This window comes from Magnolia sinica, chromosome 9 (assembly GCF_029962835.1).
Source record: "Magnolia sinica isolate HGM2019 chromosome 9, MsV1, whole genome shotgun sequence".
In the NCBI taxonomy this organism is placed as follows: domain Eukaryota; kingdom Viridiplantae; phylum Streptophyta; class Magnoliopsida; order Magnoliales; family Magnoliaceae; genus Magnolia; species Magnolia sinica.
This window is the reverse complement of record NC_080581.1, coordinates 80069596-80095301: the sequence shown is the minus strand read 5'-3', so window position 1 is coordinate 80095301 and position 25706 is coordinate 80069596. Positions and strand designations below refer to the sequence as shown.

At 41.6% G+C, this 25706-nt stretch overlaps 1 protein-coding gene and 1 pseudogene across 6 annotated transcripts; one reads left to right on the top strand and one right to left on the bottom strand.

Moving 5' to 3' along the window:
• Window positions 1–1643: 1643 nt before the first annotated feature.
• Window positions 1644–20417, bottom strand: LOC131255817 (protein NOI4-like). 6 transcript variants are annotated; one of them, XM_058256688.1, is made up of 4 exons: window positions 20259–20383; window positions 17067–17334; window positions 8687–8881; window positions 1644–1971 (listed from the first exon to the last, which is right to left on the bottom strand). In XM_058256688.1, exons 2-4 carry the CDS (start codon window positions 17211–17213, stop codon window positions 1927–1929), a joined length of 387 nt encoding a protein of 128 aa, XP_058112671.1. In that variant the 5' UTR covers window positions 17214–17334; window positions 20259–20383; the 3' UTR covers window positions 1644–1926. The 6 variants fall into 6 exon arrangements, with proteins under 6 accessions (XP_058112671.1, XP_058112672.1, XP_058112675.1 ...); XM_058256689.1 differs by having other exon boundaries at window positions 8687–8878; XM_058256692.1 differs by lacking the exon at window positions 17067–17334 and having other exon boundaries at window positions 20259–20417.
• On the top strand, window positions 11411–11519 carry LOC131257069 (U6 spliceosomal RNA; annotated as a pseudogene).
• Window positions 20418–25706: the final 5289 nt, after the last annotated feature.

Here is a 25706-nt window from a genome sequence, read left to right as displayed (position 1 = left end):
GTATGAAAGCTCGACACTGCCTACCCATTTATGTATATACACTACATTAAAGCTTGAATCCGGTCTGTACCCTGAGCACAACAACCCTTACCTGATTATCGTCCCCATCTTGCAAATGGCCCACCATATTTCTAACTTGTTGCCTCTTCTGTTGAAGTATGGATTCCCATCATCCATTTTCCAGGCCATATTTTTCAGCAACGATTCATGTTCCAAAGAGCCTCTCCAAATGGAAGCTCCATCATCACTTGCAAAGAGAGCAGGACTTCCGTCCAATTAACCAAATGAAACTTCTTCTGCTCATTGCAACTTTGCCAAAGAATCCCCCACTGTAGCTTCTCAAGCCTCTAAATTTCCCTGCTTAAACCCCAGCAAGGATGCTAAATATCCAACAGATTTCCATCAACCCCTACCCCAACCATCACACTTTTCCTCAGATTCACCTTCAGCCCCGACACCAATGATAATAATTTTTTTCCTCAGATTCACCTTTAGTCCCCACACTGCTTCATAGCTTATGAGAATATGATTCTTATTTTCACCATCTGTTCAACTTTGATCTCACACTCGGTACACTATAGAGTAGACCCAGATTGGGTACTGCCCTGTCTGGACGGAACCTCCTCCGCCCCTCACATGGATTGATTTGATTGGTTAGCAGAATGTTGTCAACTTTCAAACATGTTGTGGGCTCATCTTTAACAGCAGTATACTGCCCAATCAATTCCCGACACCCGAAAGCAAGAGGGATCAATCCAGGCAGGGGCAGTACCTAATCTACATCCACATATTCTCTACATGTGGGCCCACATATGGATTCAGATCCATACTAGAAAACTGTCTTTTGCATGGTCTTCCAAACCGAAATACACATAAATGAAGTGCCAAAGAAAAAAATAATAATAGTAATAATCACAAACCTCAGGTGGTACATGGTTAACCATGGACCATTATTAATAGGGGCAAGAATAGTCAGATTAGCCAGACGTAGAGCATGGAATTTAAACACTAAATAGCAAAATGCTCCCTGCATACACTCATCAACTTCCGGCACATTAAGTACTTAACAGGGTCATGAAAGAAAGGCCCCGAAACTAACACATGAGGAAAACAACACGGGTCGCACTTGGATGTTCAATCTAATTGCAATAATTCAATTCAAAGTCAGTGTGAATGTGTTTAGGCCCCACTCCATTCGATCAAAGAATAGCCCCCAGAGAAGCAATCTCAATCGTTTCAAATCCAATTTAGATAGGGTGGAACTGCAATTTAGGGGTGGTTATCAAGAGGAACAAAAATGGAAGATCCACTGGGCCCACTCGCACCTCTATGTGCAGAACAAGGGCAAGCCTGGCTCAGGTGTTGGACATTCAAAATGTGCATAAAGACGACAAAAAAAAATTTGGGGTAGATAAACTCGATCAGGTGAGCCACACGTACATCAAATGCAAACTGCTGGTGGACCCACCCGATTCTTAGCTAGGTCATATCATGATGGAGAACACCTTAAACACCACTTGGATATTCAGCACACTCGACAGGTTTTGCATCGGATGCTGTGTGGAGGGCGCGTGCAGGGCAGGCAAACCTCTTGAATTATCACAATTATGTTCAACCAAGCATCCAAACGCAGCCTTAAAGTATGGTACAGAACAAATACATTGCAACAGTAATACAAATAGATAGGTATGTCGAGAGAATACGATGGGAAAAAGGGAAACAGACCTCATCTTGTAATGACACCAAGTATATATAAAATATACATCAGAAAATCACACCCCTCCCCACTTTTTTTCTTTTCATAAAATGCAGTTTCAGCACACCAAATGACGGAACCCGCCATGGCTTTCTATAACCATGCTTCAGACTTCTGGCAACATCGCTCAACCCTGCTACAAGCTTTTGGAATCCGGGGAAGCCGCATTATCAAGACTCAGCAGAACTGGGTTGAATGCAGCAAAACCATTTTTTCTGGAAATTCATACAAATACACCTCCATTAAACCACAAAATACAGATATACACAGCCGCACATGGGGAGAGAGAGAGAGAGAGAGAGAGAGAGAGAGAGAGAGAGAGGCATGTTGCTCCACGGCCATACAGCTATAAGCATGCCATGTGGTTTCCTTGAATTGGAGGAGAATTAGACAGATGAGTTTAGAGTAATTCATTTTTGGCTGATCAGATTTAATTAGCAAGATATTTCAAGGGTTTCTGCATTGCAATTTCATTAGAATAATGTCAAGAAATGCTGAATTTTTTTTAATCACAATAAATGCCATGTGTTCCAAATTGCAATACAATACGCCAATAACTGGATCATGATTTTGGATTTTTCTTTTCCTTTTTTTTTTTAATTCAATGCAGAGAGAGAGAGAGAGAGAGAGAGAGAGAGAGAGAGAGAGAGAGAGAGTGCCTCTTAATGCACCCAATCCCTAATACAATGATTAACCCAACTAATAACCCCAAGGGACGAGCTACTCAGCGCTAATTCCTCTAGACCCACTAAAGACCATTGAATTGCAAGCAGTGGTGATCTCCATCTGGATCTTCTCTTGCCCTCCCGCCCTCCCACATATGCCAAGATCAAAACAGCCCTTCGATAGAATTAGGCATCACCCAGGAAGTGTTAGAAGCCATAAGGACACTGCTCCAGATTTCTTTCACGAATAGGCAGTGGACAGATAAATGATCCACCGATTCCACATCTTTAAGGCAGACAAGACAAATGTTTGGAAGAACCATTGCCCTTCTGTGTAGCAGTCAGGATCCAATTTTTACCAACAAGCCAAGCAAAAGCAGCCACTTTTGGAGGAGCATCGTAGGCCCAAACTGGGACAGTATGACAATCGAGCACCTGGACCGAAAATTGAAAAATCAAAGTAGAGGGATCTCACCGGGGCCAAAAAAAAAACCCTAGATTTATGGTAACCTCCAATTAACGAATCAGCCTCCTGGGAATTAGGCACGAGCCCCTGTGGGTGGAAAAGGAGGGAGACCAATTACCCAATTTCTGTGGGGGAAAACAAGGCTCCCCTTTCCCCAGATCCCAAAAAACCAATAACTGAGACATCCGGAACAAAGCAAATCCAAGTAAATCTCCAGTAAACCGATCTTAAGGGGATTCCCCACACCAAATTTCATCCAAAAACCCGACCTAAACCCCATCCCCAGTTACAAAACCCAGACCATAAAACACTTTAGGAGCAACCCTAGCTATGGCTTTCCAAACATAGGAAACACAACATAGAGAGGAATCCTTGATCCACCAACCCATACGAGAGGAACCATACTTGCCCTCTATTGAGGAACTTCCACAAACAACCTTCTTCCACCCTAAACCTGTAGACTCATTTTCCTAACAATGCCGAATTGACTTCATCCAACCTCTCAATCCCAATCCCTTCAGCAGAGAAAAGGTGACACACCACCTTCTAATTTAGCAAATGGAATTTATCAGATGTCGCACCTCCTTGCTACAGAAAATCGCTCCCAAGCGTGGCAATCCTATCAATGACTGACTTAGGATAACGGATTGAGGACATAAAAAAAAATAAAAATTAAAAAAGGAGATTGGATAAGGAAGCCTTAATGAGAGTCATTTTTTCCCCTACGAGGAAAAAAGTCTGCTCTTCCAAGCGAAAAGCTTCTGTCCTCTCAATCACTTTGCCCAATAGATGCTTTACAGATAGGAAGAAGGAAGAGGCCCCACACAACAACCAAAAATACTGGCTAACCAAGAGACCTCATTCAAAGACAAATGAATTCCCAAGAGTTCACTTCTATCCACGTTAACCCTAAGCCCTAAAACCACTTCAAAACACATAATGATCTTCCACAGATCCATTGGCTTCACAGAAGATCAGTTTCATCAGCAAATTGAAGATGGCTAACATGATGAGGGAAACCAGCAACTTGAAAACCCATAGATTGACCCTTGACTAACATCCGACTAAAGGCTTCAGAAACAACAATAAACAAATACATAGATAGGGGATCACCTTGCCAGAGGCCCCTCGAGGCTTTGAAAAAGCCAAACGAGGAACCATTAACAAGAAAGGAAAATTTTGCCAAGGATACATAGGCCTTAATCTAGCTCCTCCGCTTAGCTTCATAGCCAATTCTTTGCAACATATAGTCCAGAAACCCCCAATCGACATGGTCATAAGCTTCTTTCGAGTTAGAGTTAGCAAAGAACTCCCAACCTACCAGCCTGATGACACGAATCCAAATATTCATGAGCAATCAAAGCACTGTGATAATCTAAGGCCCAAAAACTAAAGCGCTCTGGAACGAGGATATAACCCTAAGAAGCACTATGCACTTGGCCTCTGGCTCAATAATTTAGCTAGATTTTTATAGGGACTGCCAATAAGGCTGATAGGCTGGAAATCCTTCAAGCTAACTGCACCTTTACTCTTCAACATAAGGGCTAAAAACGAACAACCCAACTCTGACAGAAGGAAACTATAATTGAAAAACTCAGTAACAAAGCCCAACAAATTCGACTTAATCAACTCTCAAAAAGTCTAAAATGGGCTAAGGGAACCCATCCTAGCTGGGAGCCTTGTCCCTTACAAGACTAAAGACAACTTAGTTAATTTCCTCCTTTCGAGGAGGCTTCTCCAGAGAGTCGGCATCCTCCAAGAGGAAACAATCGAAGGCCAGATTGTCAAGAGTTCGCCACACACAATCTTCCCTTATCAACAAATTAAAGAAGACAATAGCATCAGAAATGGAAGACTTGTCTTCAAGCTTGGAACCATTCACCAAGAGGAAAGAGATGCAATTGGTCTGGGCTCAGACACTAGTTATCCCATGAAAATATTATGTTCTTATCTCCTTCCTTGAGCCATATTGCCCTCGAGAGCTGGCGTTATTTGATCTCCTCTTCCTTGAGCCTAGAGCTATAATCAGCTAAAAGCTGATCTTTGGAGGCTTCATCTACATCAGAGAGAGGATCGGGTTCCTTCCTTGGTATCCAAGGCCTGCAACTCAGGAAGAATAGAGTCAAGCTCTATCTCCCTCTACCCGAACACTTCTTTATGCCAAGCCTAAAGCTTCAACTTGAGCATCTTCAATTTCTTAAAAAGCCTAAAGTCAGCTCGACCTACAACCTCAAAGGAAAACCACCAATCTGAGATTAGAGACTGAAAACCCTTCACTTCAAGCCAAGCCAGTGCAAAATGGAAAGGTTTAGGATCCAAATCAACCTCATTCAATTCCAAAAGCAAAGGGCAACAGTCGGAAACCAACTTAGGATGCCCCCTCTGGCGAACCAAAGGGAATCTAAGCACCCCATCAAGAGAAATTAGAAACTTGTCTAGCCTAGACAGCAAGTTTTGCTCGCTGATTAGACCAAGTGAATTTAACTCCTAGAAGAAGATCCACCAATTCATGCTTTAGCACCCAATCAAAAAAACCTTGCAAGCTACGAGTAACAAGGTGACCCTAAAATTTATCTTGAACAAACCCAACCATGTTAAAATCACCACCAACACACAAAGGGAGCTGCCATCTGTTTCCCACAATGGAGAGCTCATCCTAGAAAAGGAGACAAAAGAGCTAGGAGGTTAGGATCGCACACTCCCGAGAAAACCCATCTAAACCCAAACTAGACATCCTGGAAACCACCAACACCAAAAAGTGATCCGACAAAAAATCCACCCTAACCCTGACCATAGGATTCCACATAATTGAAATACCACCAACCAACCCAATAGCATCAAGAACAACCCACTCAACCCCTTTCCTACCCAAACAAACTCAACTAATTTTTGGTCCATACTTCGGATTTTAGTCTCCTAAAAAACAATTGGACATGATTGAGACTGCCGACGACATCCTTGACCAAGGTGCACTTCAAGGCACACCTTAACCTCTAACATTCCAGCTAAAAATCTTCATTTAATCACTAATCTAACCCCCCTCTCATTTCTTTCGTTTCTAGGCATAGCCTCAACTATACCCTAATGGACTACCTTGGACAACTCCCTACAACCCTTAGTCACCAAAGGAGACCTTTTGGAGTTCCCAACAACGCAAGACGAAGAACTGTTTCCTCCACCATATGAGAAAGGGCAACATAGTCCTCGTTTCAATCTCCAAGCACCACCCCCCAAGGGATGACCCACATGGAAAATGACCTTCCGAATCCACCTCTTCCTTTTAACAACCGCAACCAGGCCTTCCAAATCCCCCTAGATTAAAATAAATAAATAAATAAATAATAAACTTGAGTTCACCCCGGGAAAATCCCCACCTTCAAGTGGGGAATATCCGGAACCTTGTTGACCAAACCTCCATTCTCCCCCCAAAAGAATTTATAAAAAAAAAAAAAAAAAAAAAAAAACAAAAAAAAAAAAAAAACAAAACCCAACAAGCAAGGAGAGTCATTAAGGGAAAGAGACATCAGCGGCTTTCGGAGACCAAGCTCTGAAAGGAAAATAATGGCAGTCTTAAGAAAGGGAAAGGGAGAGGAGAGGACGCATAGAGGATAGGCGGGGTAAGAAAAATCTCCGGACAGGAAGATGGAATTTTCAATCTACAATTTTGTAATTCAAATGATAACACGATCACATGTTCTGCTTCATCGAAACCTTTGGGTATAGGAAATATACAATGCGCATCTACTTTTTTTTTTCCGATACAAATGAATATATATATATATATATATATATATATATATATAATGAGGAATAAACAGCTAAGTATTTTCTATTAGTTCAAAGACCCAGGTACAGACCAAGATTTGGCCAAACAAGTCAACCTAGGACACAATGGAGTGACTAGGGTCAAGTGCATTTAATTTTATATGTTAAATTTTGTTAGTGATAACATGAAAAAAATTTATATATTGGGAGAGGCTAATATGATAACGGTGACAAAAGAAGTACAAAAATAATAGAAATATAAAAAGTTACAAATTTAAAGCAAAAAAGTTGTAATCTTTTCTAGAAAAATTGGAGAATAAGTATAAGGCATTAGTTTATATCAGGTTTTAAATAACCTAGCCGTAACACTATGTAGCTCATAAATAGCATAAGTCAAGCTACATGCTAATTTACAGACACTGCATACTATGTAGCTTGCACTATAAGTTATTTTTCACGAAAACAAAATTCAATTAATGTTTTCAATGATTCATTATATTTCTCTATTTTCAATAAAATTAATTTTTCAGCAATTTTAGTACAATAATAAAAATGGCAGTATTAAATCAGCTTTGTTGCTCTCCATCTTTATAGTCAATGTTTGCCATATTTTTCCTATTATTTTAGGTTGTGTTTGATTGCACCAGTACCATGAAATTTCATGATATCTGGTGCAATCAAGTGCAACCCTAATTAAAAATCTAGAAGTTGTCTGAAGCTAATGAAACATGGCATGTAGCTTACGGTTCATGCTTCAAAGGAGTGAACGCCGTGCCACATGCTATTCGCTATTCAAAACACCAGTTTATATATGACACCCAAACTGCCCTTGTTAATTGTAGCATTTAAGATCAATTTTTCAATCTCATAAATAAGATCAATCCAGAACCATCCTGGCTGAATGAGTCCCCAGTCAACCACCTGAACCACAGCCAAGCAGACCTGGTTTACCTGACCAAGTCAGTCAGACTGCCTATGTTAAGTTGACTGACAAGGTCCAAGGTTTGACCAACCAGGATCTGCTACAGGACAATTAACCACTTGCTCTAAAAGCTCGAACTATTAGAGTATGGCGAATTAATTCATCTATCTCATAGCCCAGGCCCCACATCTCATGGGTTAAGACCTCGGCTGAACCCCCTTCGTGGGCCGCAAATCACATGGGCCGCCCACCCCGAGTGTGTCCCCGCATCCAACGGGCTACCTCACTCGAGCCCAGTGTGAAATGCGCATTAATCACCCCCAGTGAGGAGTCTCGAACACGAGACCTCCCCCGTGGGCCCCAAATCACATCAGTCACCCACCCCGAGTGTGCCCTTGCATCCCACAGGCGACCCCACTCGAGCCTGGTGTGAAAATGCCCCTGCATTAGAATCTTACACCATTTGTATTATAAATATGATATTCATGCCACAAATGATGAGAGTATATCAGAAGGCAAGACATTTGTAGCCAGCCCCAATCAATTGGGGAAAGGTTTTGATGATGATGATGAAGTGATCGGAGTGTATATCCATTGAGGCAAGGCATTTGTAAGGGCATTTAATAGAGGGCAGGAAGAATTATATGAAATATCACCACTCTCACATACACCATAGATTTCGCATGCATTTTTACCGACCCAGACAGTCCAAATCATGGGCCCGGCAATGGATAGAGAATATTCCTATATCATGCTGATTGCATGTTCCTATAGGCTATAACTCTAATTGGTGATGCCATCAATTGGAAGGTTAGATGCCATCAATTGGAAGGTTAGAAACACCTTTGGTCAATAATCCAAACCCAGCAGGAGCGATGGGACTGTTAGGATCATCCGATCAATGTTCTGTACACATGCACGCATGTCACCTGGACAGTGCATCTGAAGTATGATCCAGATAATTCCTCTAGGGTAAATAAAGAAATTGGCTAGAGTAGTTCATTCAATGGATTGATGGCATTTTACTGAAAACATTATGGCAAAACATGTATGCTTATGATAAGAAACACTGATCAACAAATTGTACAAAGGGGACTAAGAAGACAACATACAGTATTAGGTTTCTGGGTGTAACCTCCCTGTTTAAAGGAGGTGTCATCCTTCCCTGGTGATTCAGGCCCACGGGTATTGCCACCCGTCTTCCTCTCATCTCTGGCTTTGTTGAAGATCACAGTGAACCCCTCTGCTGAAGCAGGGTCATTGACGTCCCATTCACCAAACTTCGGTAACGGTCGGCCCTTATCCTGCTGTAAGCAACAACAAATGTCTCTTAGGTGGAGAAGTCACATCAATAAGAAGCTATTTCATGCATAGGCCTTGTAGTGATGGAAATAGATAAATACATACATGTATGTATGTACGTCAATAAGATTCTGATTATGGATTATAGACTGTGTACGAGAGTTTACATGTACAAAATTTCTACCCGTGACAGCCGACCCCAATTAGTTGGGATAAGGCTTAGATGATGATGAAATATCTACCCTTGACAATGTGAAATACTTTATATTGACACACTGACAAGAAGTGCCTACGAGGATAAACTCAAATACGTAGATAACATGAGACCTAGAAGACTTATGCAGGAAACAATGGTGGAAGTTGAAACCCAGAAATTGTTTCCACGTACTCACCTAGCATCTTTTTTGAAAGACATACCTAGCATGTCCCTGCATGTTAGCCAAGCATTAACCATCATAATGAAATTGAAGAAAAACTGTTTGCTCTCAGGGAACTATGAATTATAATGCTTCTAGTTGCATCGGTTCACTTAGATGATGCAATCTATGGATCTGAACCGTCCATTAAGTCCAGGACACATTTCATGAGCTAATATGTAAAAATTTCAAGTATCAAGTGATTTAATCCATCCTTGATTTGGATTTATCTGTAGAATATATAACGCAAGTAGTTTTTGGACATTTTTACCCTGCGATTAATCAAGGGACGTTAGCAAAGTAGTTTTTAGTGCATCTGGCTGTTCAACCAAGGGCCATTTTTTTTTCTTTTTCTTTTCAATTCATAAATGAAAGTAGCTTGGTTCCTCTTCTTTTTCCCTTTGCACGTAACCCGTTGCATAAGTGAGGTGTGAGGGTACCATGCTGCAAAGGACATGTTGGGGCCCACCGTGATTCCCATGTACCATCCATACCATACATCTGTTTCACCGGCTCCTGTTAGGACATTACGAACAGATCAAAAGCTTAAGCAGACCACAGCAAAGGAAAGCGGGTAATGGGTTGAACACTGTCGAAATCCTTCTCTTCGTGTGTAGTCCAAAGTGGATGAAGCTTAATCCTTTCAATTAATCTCTCTCTGTTTTTCGCTTTCCCACTCTCTCCATGTACGCTGCATGTGTCATGCCCCCTAGTTTTTTATAATCATCCATGTTTCTGAGTCATAGATGGGATGGTTAGAATTGCCTAACAAAAGTGATCCTTTAGAATCATAAACAATCCATGATGGACCCTAACAAATGGATGCATCTAATTGTTGACTGGACCTATTTGTCTAAATAATCTTGATTGTATGTGCTAAAGGCCATTGATCAAATGGTCAATATTTGTTAGATTACATTGATGTTTGCATGGTAGCCCATGAAATGTCCATTGGACCTAATGAACAGCATAGATCAACAGGTTGGACTGTCCAAGTGTCCCAATGCAACTAGGAACGCTATAACTTATATTGCTCTGAGAGCACTAGAGCATTTCTGTGTTTTAAAAAATAAAAATAAAAATAAAAATAAAAACAACAACAACAACAAGGAAAGCTAGGCCACAGTCGTTCTCTCAAAACAGGTTTCTTCCCACCCAAAAGTAGTGTCCACAGTAAAAGACGCTATCAGCCCAGCACACCTTTGAATCGACAAACTAAATACATATCAGAAGAGGGAGATTGTATTCACAAGTGCCAGCATCATGCCCAGCTCCTGGGCAGCATCATTAATGGTAAGCAGAAACATGGTGCTAGGCATGAATAGATAGACAACCAAGATAAGAAAGGGTAATTACAGTGCCCGTACCAAAAATTTAAACAAATAGCAGATTTAGCATATCGATAGGCAATTCACTAACTACTCTAGAGATCTGCCTGACAAGTAATAGTAACCTAGCCGCCTCTAACAGTGAAGTCTGAAGAATTTCATGGCCATAAATTGAACCACACTATAAATTTGTTTCCATCATAGGTTGCGGCTAATAATATAAGGATAAATGAAGGAATACATTGATGACCATCCCTCCAGTTCTATCTTCTATTTTTTTTACAAGTAATGATACTCCGTTAAAAACAAAGAGAGATTCAGAACGAGGTGGGAAGCTGATGAGTCTCTCTCAGCATGACTTCCAAAAAGAATTAGACATCTCACCAGACTCTTGCCAACATGAAAAGAAAAAGATGAATCCAGTCACCCTAGAGATACCCCCAATATCATTTGCAATAGAAGATAACTTTCAAGTCTTTACAATCTCATTCACAATAGAAGATAACCTTCAAGCTGTGACTTCATAGAAGACACCTGATCTGTTAGGGTTGCCTCCCTCCACTTCCACCATTGACAAGCCTGAGAAAGGAAACGAAGACTAAAAACATCTCTCATTGCCTTTGCACCATTGAGAGATTCTTGCAAGTACCTCAAATGTGGCAAAATGAAAAAGATATACGATGCAAGAAAAACTCAACAATGTCATGTGAAGTATCTACCTCCCAGTCGAGAGAAGCAATTTCTGTGTTGAAATCTCATTGCATTTTTTTTTCAATTGAATATTGGTACTGTGATATCAGAGACATCCGATAAAATTGGAACGATACAGCGAAGATTAGCACGGCCCCTGCGAAAGGATGACACGCACGAATCGAGAAATGGTCTAAGAAAAAAATATTGATCCTATTGGCCTTCTACAGGCACACATGGATAGAGACAGCTTCTGCATCTACAGTCATCATCCCCCCTCTACATTGCCGTTGCTTACTGTCTGAAGTTTAATGAAGCGCTGCACAGTTATTCGCATATTGTCTGATGTTTAACAAAGTGATGTTCAAGAGACTGAAACCAGATGCCTCTGGATCTCCAAAAGCACAATCATAAAAATGCTGAGGATTAATCTGTCTGCAATGAAATGGTTTCCATTTGCCTGACTAAAAGGAGTTCCTCTGTTCAAAGAAAAGTTGGATCACCAAACAATCATATTCCTTAGTGGGACACCGACTCCAGCAGCAATAGCATGTATCTCAAAAATTAGGCTCTGCAAATGCTTTCTCAGGTACGATGTATTTCCGGCTCCAATGGATTTCCTCTGTTTATTGAAAGATTAGATTGATAGGCACTATTCTCTCTTATCGTTCTCCGATAACCCAACAATCATAACTAGAGCAATGACATCCCTACCTAAGTGGGAAACAAACCATTCCAGCAAGCATCTTAATAATCAGAATCCTGTGAAATAAGTAGTTGTTACTTTGCTGTCCAGAAGGAGAAATTGAAAAATAGTGACTGACAGCTGTCATAACCAACTGGATTCCCATGAAATTCTCAGTGCCTGTTTTTAAAATAAAATTTTAAAAAAAAAAAAAAAAAAGATTCAAAAATTCTATAATTAAGCTTGTTCCTCTACAAGTCCTCGTAAAATAAGCTTTCCAGAACTGCACGTGGCCCACTGGTGTGTGTGTATGACATGCAACCTGTCCTACAGGATCTTCCCACCATGAAAGTGGGACATCCCAAAAAATCAGGCCAACCCAACCATCATGTGCGCCATCACATGAATTTGGATGGTTGTCCATTGTTTTCTACAGTGTGGCCCTTGATTGTATAGGCCAGATTTCTTTGGCATCCAGAACATCATCATCACAATGCACTGTTTGGATGCCATTATGCACAACACGGCTGGCCCCAGTAAAGAAAACCCACAACCATCCAAAGACCTCCATATCACGTTGTGGTCCACATAATGGTTCAATCAGCCTGATTTTTATTTTTTTATTTATTATTTTATTTTCATTTATTTATTTTGGGGGGGGGGGGGGGGGTTTCCAAACTTCCATGATGAGGTTAGATGCCATACGTAAACCCAGCTGGGCCCCACATCCAGCGCTTGCAGAATGAGCTTATTCCACAGGAAATTGAAAAGGAACTGGCCTCGTTAACCTTCACCCAATGAATTTGGCAGTGGTCTCAAAATATAATCATCAAACCTTTTTGTGTGCCCACTGCCCATCATCTTACAAAGACCTCATAGAAATTATTAGGGGACCCAAAATTTTGTCGGTACTGACTCACTAGTCACTACTACAGTAAAATATGATACCGCCAGTCGACATTCAAGAATCTGTCTGTAAATAACACAACTTAACAGCACCTTTTAAAATTTTGATATCAATATATACTATTACATCTCAGATAAAGCAAACAACACCTTACCTCCAGAACTTACAAAAGAATAATTCTAAGATCTTAAACATGTTTGAAAGATCTACATTCCCATCTAAAAATTCCAAATAGGAGATAAACCCAAACAAAGCATTCAGTTTCTGGTCCTAAAAAATTTTGAGAAAATAGTCGCATAGATTCACATGAGGTAATGTCAACACGATCTAAAGTTACTACCATTCTAACAAGTAAACCATTTCTGCAATAGCACTAAATCTAAAATTCATAAGGATACCAAAAATCGTCCAAAGAAGAAGGAAACTACCAACTCGTGACAATGACATATAAAGAAATTTGCCGCTCATCCAGTTATCGGCAAGACCAAAAGTAACCCTTCTTGTCACTCTTGACAATTTCCAAATATTTGCATTAGAAATGACATCCTCGAGGGGGTGGGGGTGCTGGGACAGAACAACCGAAATGATTTACATAAAGATCATATTGAAATCAGAGTGAAGACAAAACTATGCCTCTGTTTGGTGGATTCTGTTTTTTTTTAAAGATCATGCAAAAATTATTAAAAATCAAATAGAAAACAACAAAGCAAGGGTGCTGACCAAGCGACCCGATTACATCCCAAGAAAATACAGATTATAGCCCTTAAGTTTTAAAACACAAAAGGCCCGACTTAGTGGTTTATTGAAACATCTAGCATTTCTCTCCTCCCAAACGGCCCACCAAACAGCTAGTAAAGCCATTCTCCACAATTTTTTTCTTCAATTTTCCAAGGCGCACCCCATGCCACACAACCAAAAGGACTCCAGGAAAGATCATGAAACTCAAAAGCAGCCCAAAACATCCGCCTAAATCATCCCCACAAAAGGGCAATGCACAAAAAGATGATCCACCATCTCCTCGCCGTGCATACACAAGATGCATTGTTAGGAATGACCATAGATCTCTTTCGGAGGTTATCGATCATAAGAACTTCCTGCCAACGGGCCATCCGAAAGCTCCTATTTTTTACGAATTTGGTGTGCCCTGCCTCCTCATTACGACCACCTTCACACAGTAAGGAGCAAAGGGATCTAACCGAGAACAATCCCAAATTTTCAGCCTTCTAAATCAGAGCTACTCAGGTAACAAAGGTGAATGCAGTCCAATAGCGCCACATATTCATCAACTTCCACATCGCGGAGGAACCGTCTACACAGGGGCTCCCAAACAACCACCCCACCAACACAGGAGAAACAGCCGACCACCACCACACAAGGGTCCAAGGCGAACCTGATGAGCATGGGAAAATTGCCTTTTAAGGTGAAAGTTCCCACCCACATGTCTTCTCAAAACCAGATTTTATTCACTATTTCCCAAGGATAATCCAACCCTTTCCAAGAATGCCTATTTCACGGAGGAGATCCCTTTCCACAAGGGCGAAGCTTTATAGGCTGAAGATTCCCTTGTCCGCCACCCACCTTCCAAGCACCCATATTTCCCAAGGCCCACCTTCCCTGTTTGGTGGATTTATTGCACTTGGTACTTTAAAAGTATATTCATTTTTTGCAGAAATATAAGTGACAGAACAGACATAAAATAAAGGTTTGTCTGCATAAATTCCTTCAAACGCTGGGTAGCCAAAGGTCCTAAAAGTTTGGTTCTACAATGAAACCTCGTGGGTAGAAGGGAGAAAATGGTAGAGGTGAAGAACACGAAGATTTAATTTGACCACTTAAGAAATACAAGAAACACATAAAAGATGAATGAAAGAATTGCTGATAAAGGGAAATGCCCTTCTGATCCCTTCATCACAAGTTTCAACAACTTCACCTGCCCATAGTCTAGGCATGCTAAGACTTAATCAGTACATACATAAATACGTATAGAGAGAGAGAGAGAGAGAGAGAGATCTCAGTAGCAATTAGTTGGACAAGAAGTTACAGTCCAACTAGTGCACAAGGATCAAAGTTTGAGGTATACAACATCCACCCATACACTGGTTGAACCCACCATGAAGAATATCCGAAGCAAAAATTACATTGTAGTTTAGACCACACCAGAAACAACTGGTCAGCCATCAATCTACTTCAATGTGAAATGATGTGGCTCCCAGTCGATGCATCCTACGATTGACAAAAGCAGCAAAATGATATAAGTGTGTGGAGCAAATGAAGGTGACATCAAAGAAAAGGCTACACAAATCTTTGCACTTAGGATGGAGAGAGAGAACCCAAGGTAGCTAAAGAAGAAGAGAAACATCTCTCTCTTAACAATGCACAGTAATAAAAGAACCAAGAAAACAAGCCAATGAGAGCAACACCATAACCTAAAATTCCTAATAACAAAACAAAATCTTCTAGGCATTGGAGCCTCACATCTCATGAGAGTTAATTTTTTATTTCCATCCCACCCTTTGGCAAAACCTTCAGTTTCAGTTGACTTCAGGAAAGCTAACACCCCCGAATTCTTTTCTACTGGCACAGTGGAAAATTGAAGCCTTCACATTTTATGCTTGTCTTGATACCGACAATGTTTCTCCTCTAAAAATTCTATTGTTCCTCCATTCTAAATGCCCCACAAAATGGGATAATCATGCACCCATGAATTATCCCCTTCATTCTGAAATAAACAACCTTCAATCCCCCAGAGAACTCTACCTTAGAAGGAAAAATCCGCAAAACATCAAAATAGAAGAGGAAGCAGCACCAAATTATCTACTTGTTGAACAACGGGCAAGAAGATGCCTGCCACAAAAAGCCCCCATGTTCCCTACATCGTGGGCATCAACAAATCTCTCTTCTTCCTGGGTCAAAGGGGTATGCCACTATATAGGTTAGTTCTTTTGTTCAGCTCATATTGTTCGTGCATTGAAAATGGATCTTATACGCGGGGGGAACTAGAACCCAGTAGGTACTGGCAAGAAATTGCAAGGCTATTCTTCATAATACCTTTTGGAGAGATGACTCTGTGATAGTGGACAACCGACCAACTCACCAAAAGCTCCAGAGCTCTTAGGAGAGTACCGATTTATCCCTATATTATGGCTCTCCCAAGCAAACTCAAGCGAGTCTTCCCCATGGGCAACCCCCACATCGCATAGGTCCCCCTATTGCACGGTCCCACAATGGGTCCCACCTCGTAGCCATCCAGCAACTCACAGGCCCCACCTCGTGGGCCACCCCACCTCCAGTGTAGAGATGTGGTGCATCCTTGGAGTCGCACAAGATGCTTTGCATCATCCACCCACACTGGTGAGGAGATTTGATCCTTGGGCTCTTACTCCAATACCACTTTGATAGCGGACAACCAAACAACGCACCAAAAGCTCTAAAGCTCTTAAGGGAGCACCAATTTATCCCTATATTCTGACTCTCCAAGGCAAACTCAAGCGAGTCCTCCCCGTGGGCAACCCCCGCATCATGCAAGTCCTCAAATCACACGGACTCACAATGGGTCCCACCTCATGGCCATCCTGCATCTCACAAGCCCCACCTCCTAAACCACCCCACCCCCAGTGTGGAGATGCGATGCATCCTTGGAGTCACACCAAGTTGCCCCTGCATCACTTTGATCATAAGAAATCCGCTTCAAGCCGCGCCATGTGCTCATTTTTTGAGGTGGAGGCATTTCATGGAGCAATAAAAACAGAAAGTTACACAAAGTGATTTTGTTGCAAAGCACTTCAACATTTTGAACAGGAGTGGCTTGCAATGAATGAATGTTTAACAATTGGTTCGTTCCTACAAACAAGTTAATATCACTACATGTATCTTTCTATTAATGCACATGCAGGACTTTTGTGCTCTCATTGCTAGTCCCAAAGCCCGAATAAAAGAGCAGGTTGGCAGCCAACTTGAACCTTCTTCCACAAATTTTATCATGAATTCTGACCGAAACAGAATTTTTAACTTACCCCAATTAGTTGGGATAAGGCCTAGATGATTATGATGATGATGTATCTTTCTATTATTCAAATGATCATAGGATACTATTTTTCCCATCGCCCAATAATATGTAATTGTAGGTCGTATTAAAATCCCACAATGGCTTCTTCTCTACCCCACCTTTACCCTTCTCAGGGTGCTTGGCTGACTTTGACTTGGACTTGGAAGCACCCTCAACCTTGCTCGTGAACTCCATGAGCCGCTCACCATCCTGCAGTCCAACAACAAGCTTCGTCCGCTGATGTGGAAGGAGCATACACTAAACATACGACTACAATACCACTCCTTTGAACACTCCCCCTTCCATGCATTTAAGTCTTCAAGAGGGTTTGTATGTTCATGCTTTCTTGGATGCTCCCCCCTTTGATCATACTCCACTTGCTTTTTCCTTGAGGCATAACAAAAGGTTAAGAAGCCTTCATATTTCCATTGAAACCTATCCAATCCGACGTACTCAACTATTCAAAAATAGGAAGGTCTTGAAAATGAGCATGAGATGAAGATTGAGGAAAAAGCCAAAATGGGGGGTAAAGCTTTTCATGGTTTGTGCGTTGCAATCAATAAAGGGCACTCACCAAATGTAAACAGAATTAGGTTGTCCAGCTCACAACACGATTAGAATATCTCTAGCACAAGCTATCAAATTCACTAGAAAATGGGGGGCAAAGCTTTTCATGGTTTGTGCATTGCAATTAATAAAGGGCACTCACCAAATCTAAACAGAATTAGGTTGTCCAGCTCACAACACGATTAGAATATCTCTAGCACGAGCTATCAAATTCACTAGAAAAGGGCTCCACTCAATAGAGACTTTCAAAGGAGTCTCCCTCAAGGCCGCCCGAGAGAGCTTTGACAGTTTGGGATCATCAAGGAGATGGAAAGTTGGGCAATGACTAAGTTGTCTTATGCTCTTTCCCTATGGTGGGCAAGGATCCTTCACAAATGACCCATTCTAGATGCATGCCACGACGAGCCCCCTATTCGAGATGAAAAGTTGGGCGTGATTGAGTTGTCCAATGCTCTTCCCCTATTGCAAGCAAGTATCCTTCACGAATGACCCTTTCTTGACGCATGCCACAACAGGCCCCATGTTCCCTCCACCGTCAGATTCTAGGTAAATTGATATTAGGTATCAAATAGATCCCTTTTCTGCCTATGTCAAAGGAGTATGCAGATATATAGGCTACTTCTTCTGTTCAACCCATATTGTTTGTGCATTAAAAATGGATCTTATACACACGAGGAACTAGAACCCAGTAGGTATTGGCATGAAATTACGAGGCTATTCTTCATAATAGCTTTTGTGGAGATGACTCTAATCACAAGAAATCTACTTCAAGCCACATCATATGTTCATGCTTTAAGGTGAAGCTGTTTCATGTAGTAAAAAACAAAAAGTTACGCGAAGTGATTCTGTTGCGAAGCACATGTAACATTTTGAACAAGAGTGTCTTGCAATGAATGAATGTTTAACGGTTGGTTGTTCTTTCCTACAAACGGGTTAATGTTACTATATGTAACTTGCTATTAACGCACATGCAAGAGTTTTGTGCTCTCGTTGCTAGTCTCAAGCCTAGATAAAGGAGGGTTATGTCAAGTTAGCAGCCAGCGTGAACCTTCTTCCACAAATTTTATCATGAATCATGACTGGAACAGGATTTGTGCAATTGACCCCAATAAGTTGGGATGAGACTTAGATGATGATGATGATGATGACCAGAACAGGATTTGTGCAATTGACCCCAATAAGTTGGGATAAGGCTTAGATGATTATGACGATGATGTATCTTTCTATTCTTCAAATGAGCATAGGATAATATTTTGCGCATCGCCACCATCCAGTAATATGCAACTGTAGGTCATATTGAAATCCCCACACAATGGCTCTAGGAGAATGCCCTCCTCCAAACGAAAAGAGCACCCTAGAAAAACAACACCTTGAAGACCTCTACTCATGCCTCGTGTCAACCCCATCCAGCAAAAGGAATCCCCCCCTATAGCTACCATTATCTCAAACAGAGAATTCCATCACCATTTGGACTCCATAAACAACCCCCAACAAGCACCTTTTACCACACTTTCATTAACCATATAGAGCCTCCAATCTGGCAGATGACAGTTCAATTCTGAACCATAACTCCCATAACATCCTATCCCCCTCTCCAAACATAAACCTAATTCCCTTTCCAAATACATCTACAAGCTAGTCTTGGACGTCCACACTCCAGAGTGTCTATTTCCCCACCTGCCGATCACTATTCTAACCCCTATCATCAACCTCATGTCCATCCACATTCCACAAGCAGAATAGTCAAGGCGATTCACCCAGGCATCTAGGAAATTGTGTAGGCAAGGAGACCAAGGTTTCTGGCTCGAGTATGCCTAGGTGAAGTCCCATAATTTCAGGTCACCAGGGAAATTGTATAAGTGCACAAGCACTGCCAGGGTCCAAGCAACTATCCACAACCAGAGTTGGAAAGTGCCACCCCTGTGGGTTTTAAAAACCCATTTTTCCCTTTCTAAACAGTAAATAACTTGGGGCTTTCATCTGTCAACTCCCTTAACCTCCAAAAATACTTCCCCTCTTTGATTCTATAAATTGAAGGAGCGAAAGCAAATCAATTCCATTTCAGATTATTTTCCTCAAGTTGAAGATTTTGATTTCCTTCACCTCTGAGCGTAGCATTTATGTTTCTATTTCCAACAGTTTAGGAAACTTGCACACATTCTTTCCAGAGCGAAGGAGGTCTAATTTGGATAAAAGCAACTTCTTTTCGAAATTTGAATCTAGGTAAGTAGCATTTTCTTCTGTTCTTACCCTTTTATCATTTTTATCATAGCTATTCATACGTGTTCTTTCCTTTAACACATCACCAACCAAAATCTAATAAATACAAGCCATAAATAAACCAAACCAATCGAATCCAATAACATCCTAAACCAATAAATAAATAAAACACATAGAAATATTCATCCCTACAACAAACCTAATCAAAGCCCTACAAAATCGCAATCAAACAACAAAATACAAACAAATTCAAGATGAAACGCATCGAAACACCAGAAACCAACAGCAAACCACATCCAATCCTCGCATACCCAAAACCGAATCAATCAGAAACAGATTCAAGGGAAAACGCATCGAAACGCCAAAATCTACAAGAACTCGCATCAGAAGCAGATCAAACTCAATCGAATCCATTGAATCGAGAATCAAATCAAGCACCAAAAAAAAAAAAAAAAAGAGCTTAAAAATTTGGGAAGAAAAAATTAAAAACAATCTAGGGTTTGTAGAAACAAAGAAAAACGTACCGACATGAATTCCACAGAGAGAAGGAAAGAGGGAGGATTCTACTCCGAAAATAGCTCGAAAAGGAAGAAAAATGAGAAGAAAGAGAGAGGAGCCAGAGATTTATATTGTCACATGTCTAAGCTGGAAATGCCCCATGTGACCGGCTAAGCGGTCGCCGTTATAATTAACGGTAGCGTGGTGTCTGTTCCGTTGTGAAGTGTCCGAAGGGATGCGAAATCCTGCATGGCTACTCGCAATGGGGAAATGTTAGTATACACGGCCGGAGGATTTAGGAGGCATACGCGCATCTTCATTTATGGAAAGAAAGACCCATGCCTCATAATCCAGACCGGTACCATTTGAGGCCCACCTTGGACTGACCACTACAAAAAATTCTAACGATAGGGTAGTAGAAATCTTCGATATATCGACCAAAGTGAAGGGTTCAAATTTAATTATAAAAGATCCAAAAGTAATTAGCAAGAATATTAAAGGCGTGTTTGGCCGGGCAAGTTGGAAGGGATTGAATGTTATTAGGGTAGATGGCATCACTTTCAAGGTAATAATAGCTACGTTAGTAAATTGGTGCAAGATCCATAGGATTGCTATATTCCGGGATTAGATCATCGAGTTTGTTTGGCACGCCTGTCTAATCCTGAGATTGCACCTTCCAATCCCTTACAATCCGTCAAACCAAACACATCCAAGGCAAGATTGGATGGATTTAAGGTAATGATGGTGATGTTAGTGGATTGCTATAGGATTGCTAGATCCCGAGATCAAAATCCAGAGTCTATTTGGTACACTCGGTCGATTTTGGAATTTACCTTCCAATCTTTTCAATCCGCCCGGCCAAATAGGCCTTAAAATTTGGAAGAATCTTGGCCTTTCTCCGTCCAAGTTGGACACGGTAAACGGTCCTCATTAACTTAGTTAGGCTGGGCCCACTTTAGAAGAAGGTGCAAAGGGCTGTGTGAACCCTCGGATCGCGTATCTTACAGCCCACCGAATGATGTGACCCTACACGTACCAATTTGGCACGTGTATGAGTTATCTATGATGATCTTCAGATGACCCCACCATCTTTGCAGCGTGGAGGAAATTCAGACCCTTCTGATCACAGGTGGGACACAAGCGTGCATCAAATATAGACCGTTGGTATTCCAACCGTCCATTTCATTCTTCTCGCCTACCAGATGACCGTAACTGCCTGGCTTTTCGAATACTGAAACATAAGTAGTATCTTCAACTAAATGAACGACCCGGATTTCGTACTCGTGCCACATTGGCACGTGTGCCTACATTAGGATTCCCAATGCTAGTCGCGAGTAGCAATCTAATGGTCGGGGGCGAAAGCGATCGGACACGACTTTGCGTGTAACGCGGGTTACACAAGCTTCCCTTCGACTCACAGCCATGTGGAGCCCATTTAAGACGTTTGTTTTAAATCGACTCTGTTCATCCATTTCGTCAGCTAATTCTAGAAAAATATTTCTAATATGAGGGAGATTTAAAATCGTGTGGGCCACACAAGTGAGGATTGAATGCTTAATATTGAAACCTTAGTCGGGTCATAGAATTTTTACATCAGGATTATATTTTTCCCTTCATCAAGGAGAGAATCACCTTATGAACGGTCTGGATGTGATTTAAACATCAAGATGAGCTCCAAGAAGGTTTCGACGGTTGGTTTATCCATCTCTACTGTTTTCATGTGGTATAGCCCACTTGAGTGGTGGATCTCGTGTGTATTTTGGTTTACGATCTAAAATAAGCTGAAGAAACGGATGGACGGAGTGGATATAACACAAACGTCGTGGTAGGCCCCACAGAGTTCTGGGTTACAGGGAAGCCGTGTAACCCGGGGTATGATCAAGTCGCGTCGGTGTTTCAAAGGGTGGCGCGCGGTTCGGAGTGGATGACACGTCAGCATGCCCTGCTGGCAGACTTAGAAGGGCGTTGACTGGCGCTTTCGAACTGAAGGTTCGTCGCGATGAACCCAACCTAACTCCAGGAAAATGGCACCGTTCACATCGCTGTGCATGCATAGGATAAATCAGACCCGTCCATCGTCGGGTCCCATCATAAAACGACCATTCTAACAGAAAGGAACTGGTAGATTTTTCTGCATAGACCTCATCATGGTGTTAATAACCAGAGTACAAAGAACAGGAACATCTCTACCTTTAAGAATCTTGAGATGGCCACTCGCCATATCTCATCATAAATAGATGGATACGATTATAAAATTTCAAAATCATGCCCATTAAAGTCAATTATCACCCCATGAACGGTCTGGATTCTACGATTATAGGGACGCTTTTATGGTAGAGAGCCTCAACGAACCGAGACGGGATCATTGCGATGTACTGGGAGTTTTCACTTCCCTTGACGGACAAGGACAGGAATGTTCCTTACACGCAAAAGTACAAAGTTACCAGAAATGTCCCTACTCTTTCGATACAAGTACAGAAATGTCCAGACCATCCCATCTGCCAAATTGAAACTGACTGTCCACATCTCGAAGCCGTACACACGCGTTTTCGATATGATAAGTGGGCCCCATTTTTCGGTAATCCAGACTGTTGAAAGCTTGACTTCCACAGTGGATGGAGAAAGAACGAAATAAGTTCCAGGTTGGAAGCTTCCACCGTCCAATATTGGAATCTTTTGAATTGGACAGCTTACATGCACCGTGCAGATGTAATGAATGAACGGTGGAGATGATAGATGGGCCACCGAGAAGAGTGTTGCCATCAGAAAACTAGCGTCTGATCCGTTGCCCCCAAAAAGACTGTTTAGACAGGATATATCTAATAGATGCACATTGGCCCACTTGCATATGGGCATGGGCCCACCTAAGATCTATACTCCCATCTGTCAAGCCCAACCATGTGATGTTATCGATGCATGACAGCGTCAATAGCTAGCTGGTACATAGTTCTGTATAAAAAACAGTTGTTCCATGGTTCAGCCATGCAGACCGTTAATACAATGAGACCCACCGTGCATTGAGCACCCAGATTGGATGGGAAGCGGATTGCGTGGTGTACCACCCACTACCCACATAGCAAAGTTTTGTGGGCCCCACCGTGATGTAGCATTACATCCACATCGTTTATCCATTTTTCTAGATTATTTTTGGACATGAGTCTAAAAATGAGGCAGATCCAAACCTCAAGTGGACTACACTATAGAAAGCAGTGGGGATTGAATGCCTACCATTGAAAAATTCATAGAGGCCACGGAAGTTTTGGATCAATTTGATATTTGTGTTTTACCTTCATTCAGGTCTGTATGACCATATGAACAAGTTGGATGGTAAATAAACATCATGGTGGGCTCTAGGAAGGTTTCAATAGTGGGCGTCAATGTTTCTACTATTTTCTTTGGTGTGGTCGACTTGAGGTTTGGATCAGCCTCATTTTTTATCTCATGCACTAAAATGATCTTAAAAAATGGATGGACGGTGTAGATATAACACATACATTATTGATGGGCCCACAGAACTTTACCACGTCAACACACCAGGCAATCCGCTTCCTATTCTATCCATCTGATCTACGACCATGGTCTCAAACCGTGCTTTTTGCTTCCCTGCCCATTGATTTGTCAGGCTCAGATGGAGTACCAAAGGTCAATCCTGGTCGGCTCATCAGGCAGTCCCACAGGAATGTGGACTGTTGACTTCTTTTTTACGAAACCGTACATTATTTTTGCACGCGTCACCTGACTAATGAGTGGACCGGCCAGGTTTTTGGGCCAATTACAATAAAAACAATGGGACCCACCTCATGGATGGTCTGGATGTCCACTTTCATGCTTATTTCACATCTGCTGCCAGCACACCTGCGTGCTGCCAACCAATTTGGGCAGGTTTGGCTGCAGCTTAAAAATGAGTTCATTTCATTTTAGTTACAAATCATAGTTTATTTCTAGTACAATTGGTTGGATCATATATCACGGTTCACTGTTTTTCCAGTGAATCTGTTATCAAAATTCAAAATCGTCAAACAGCAAAAGCAATAAGATCAGATCACGGAAAATATATATTTCCAGCAGAGCTGATCTCGATCACAACCATCGGATTGTAAACTACCAAATAAAAAAAATCAGAGTTTATCTCTCCGAACGATGATACCGTAAATTACAGTCCACCCAAAATACAACTTCCAACCTTTCATCCAATCCATCCAATAGGTTAGCAACGCCATTAGGATTTCCTTACACAAAATTCAGCCGCGTCCATTACACTTGTATTTGCAATTTACCAACTGATAGACATTGTTTTCTATGGTATTGCTAACCTGATGAGCAAGTGAGGCTGATTTTGCACTTGATGATCCTCCTATTCGGGCCAATAATTGGAAGGGTTGGATGTGTCGTTCAGTTAAATAGGGTGGGGGTAATCTGCTGGATGGACCATATCTCATGGTCCAATGGGCTCCTTTTAATTAAGGCCAATAATAACTAGAATACCCAGAAGAATCAAGTACCACTAGTCAGTGTTGGAGGATTTCCTGCTAAAGTTTTCACAGGAATTTACTGCGCTTGGATGATAGGTGGAGCCCACCGTGATGTTTGTGAGAAATCCACCCAATCCATCCATTCTGCTAGCTCATTTTAGGACATGCGAAGAAACGATGGGGATTCAACGACCACCGTTGAAATATTCATATGGCCACAAAAGTTTTGTATCAGGCTATGTTTTCGTTGTTTTCACTTCACCCCTGTGGGAATGACATTATAAACGGGTTGGATGGCATATAAACATCAACGTGGAGCCCAAGAAGGTTTCAATGGTAGGCATTTATTTCTTTCCACAATTTTCCCTATCGTGCGGTCCACTTGAATTTTGGATCCACCTCATTTTTGGTCTCACGTCCTCTCTCATGTCGATGGAGTGGATTATCACAAAGTTCACGGTGGACCCCACCTACATCCCAGCACAGGAACTTCATGCAAGAAGCTTCTGATGGAAATCCGCGTCCCTAGTCAGAAGAGGCAATGAGCAGAGCTGACAGGCAGCCCAGCCAGGTAAGACCTGGGCTTGGAGAGTAAACTTGGCCTAAGGGCTGGGCTTGAAATGTAGGCCTGGTGTCCAGGCTAGGCTAGGCTGGGGCTAGTGATGAATGGCCCAGCCAGTTGGCCCGGTTCAATAATCAAGGGAGCCTTTGTTATGCAAAATAATAGGTAATTTGATGAGGTCCAGTTCGACTCTCACGTGTAGTTTAAAAGGATATTTCGGATCATCTGAACTGTATGAATTTCATCCCAAGGCCCACCCTCCGGCATGTGAAATAGATGAACAGACTAGATCCGGCACACATGTGCCTATACAAGTGGATTGAACGCTTGATTGTTACTTAGATAATAGCATTTAGCATTCCATAGTTTATCACGTTCGAACTGTCCAAGCTTTTTCATGTTCGAAGTTCAAAGTTCCAAAGTTGAAAGCAAAACTCAAG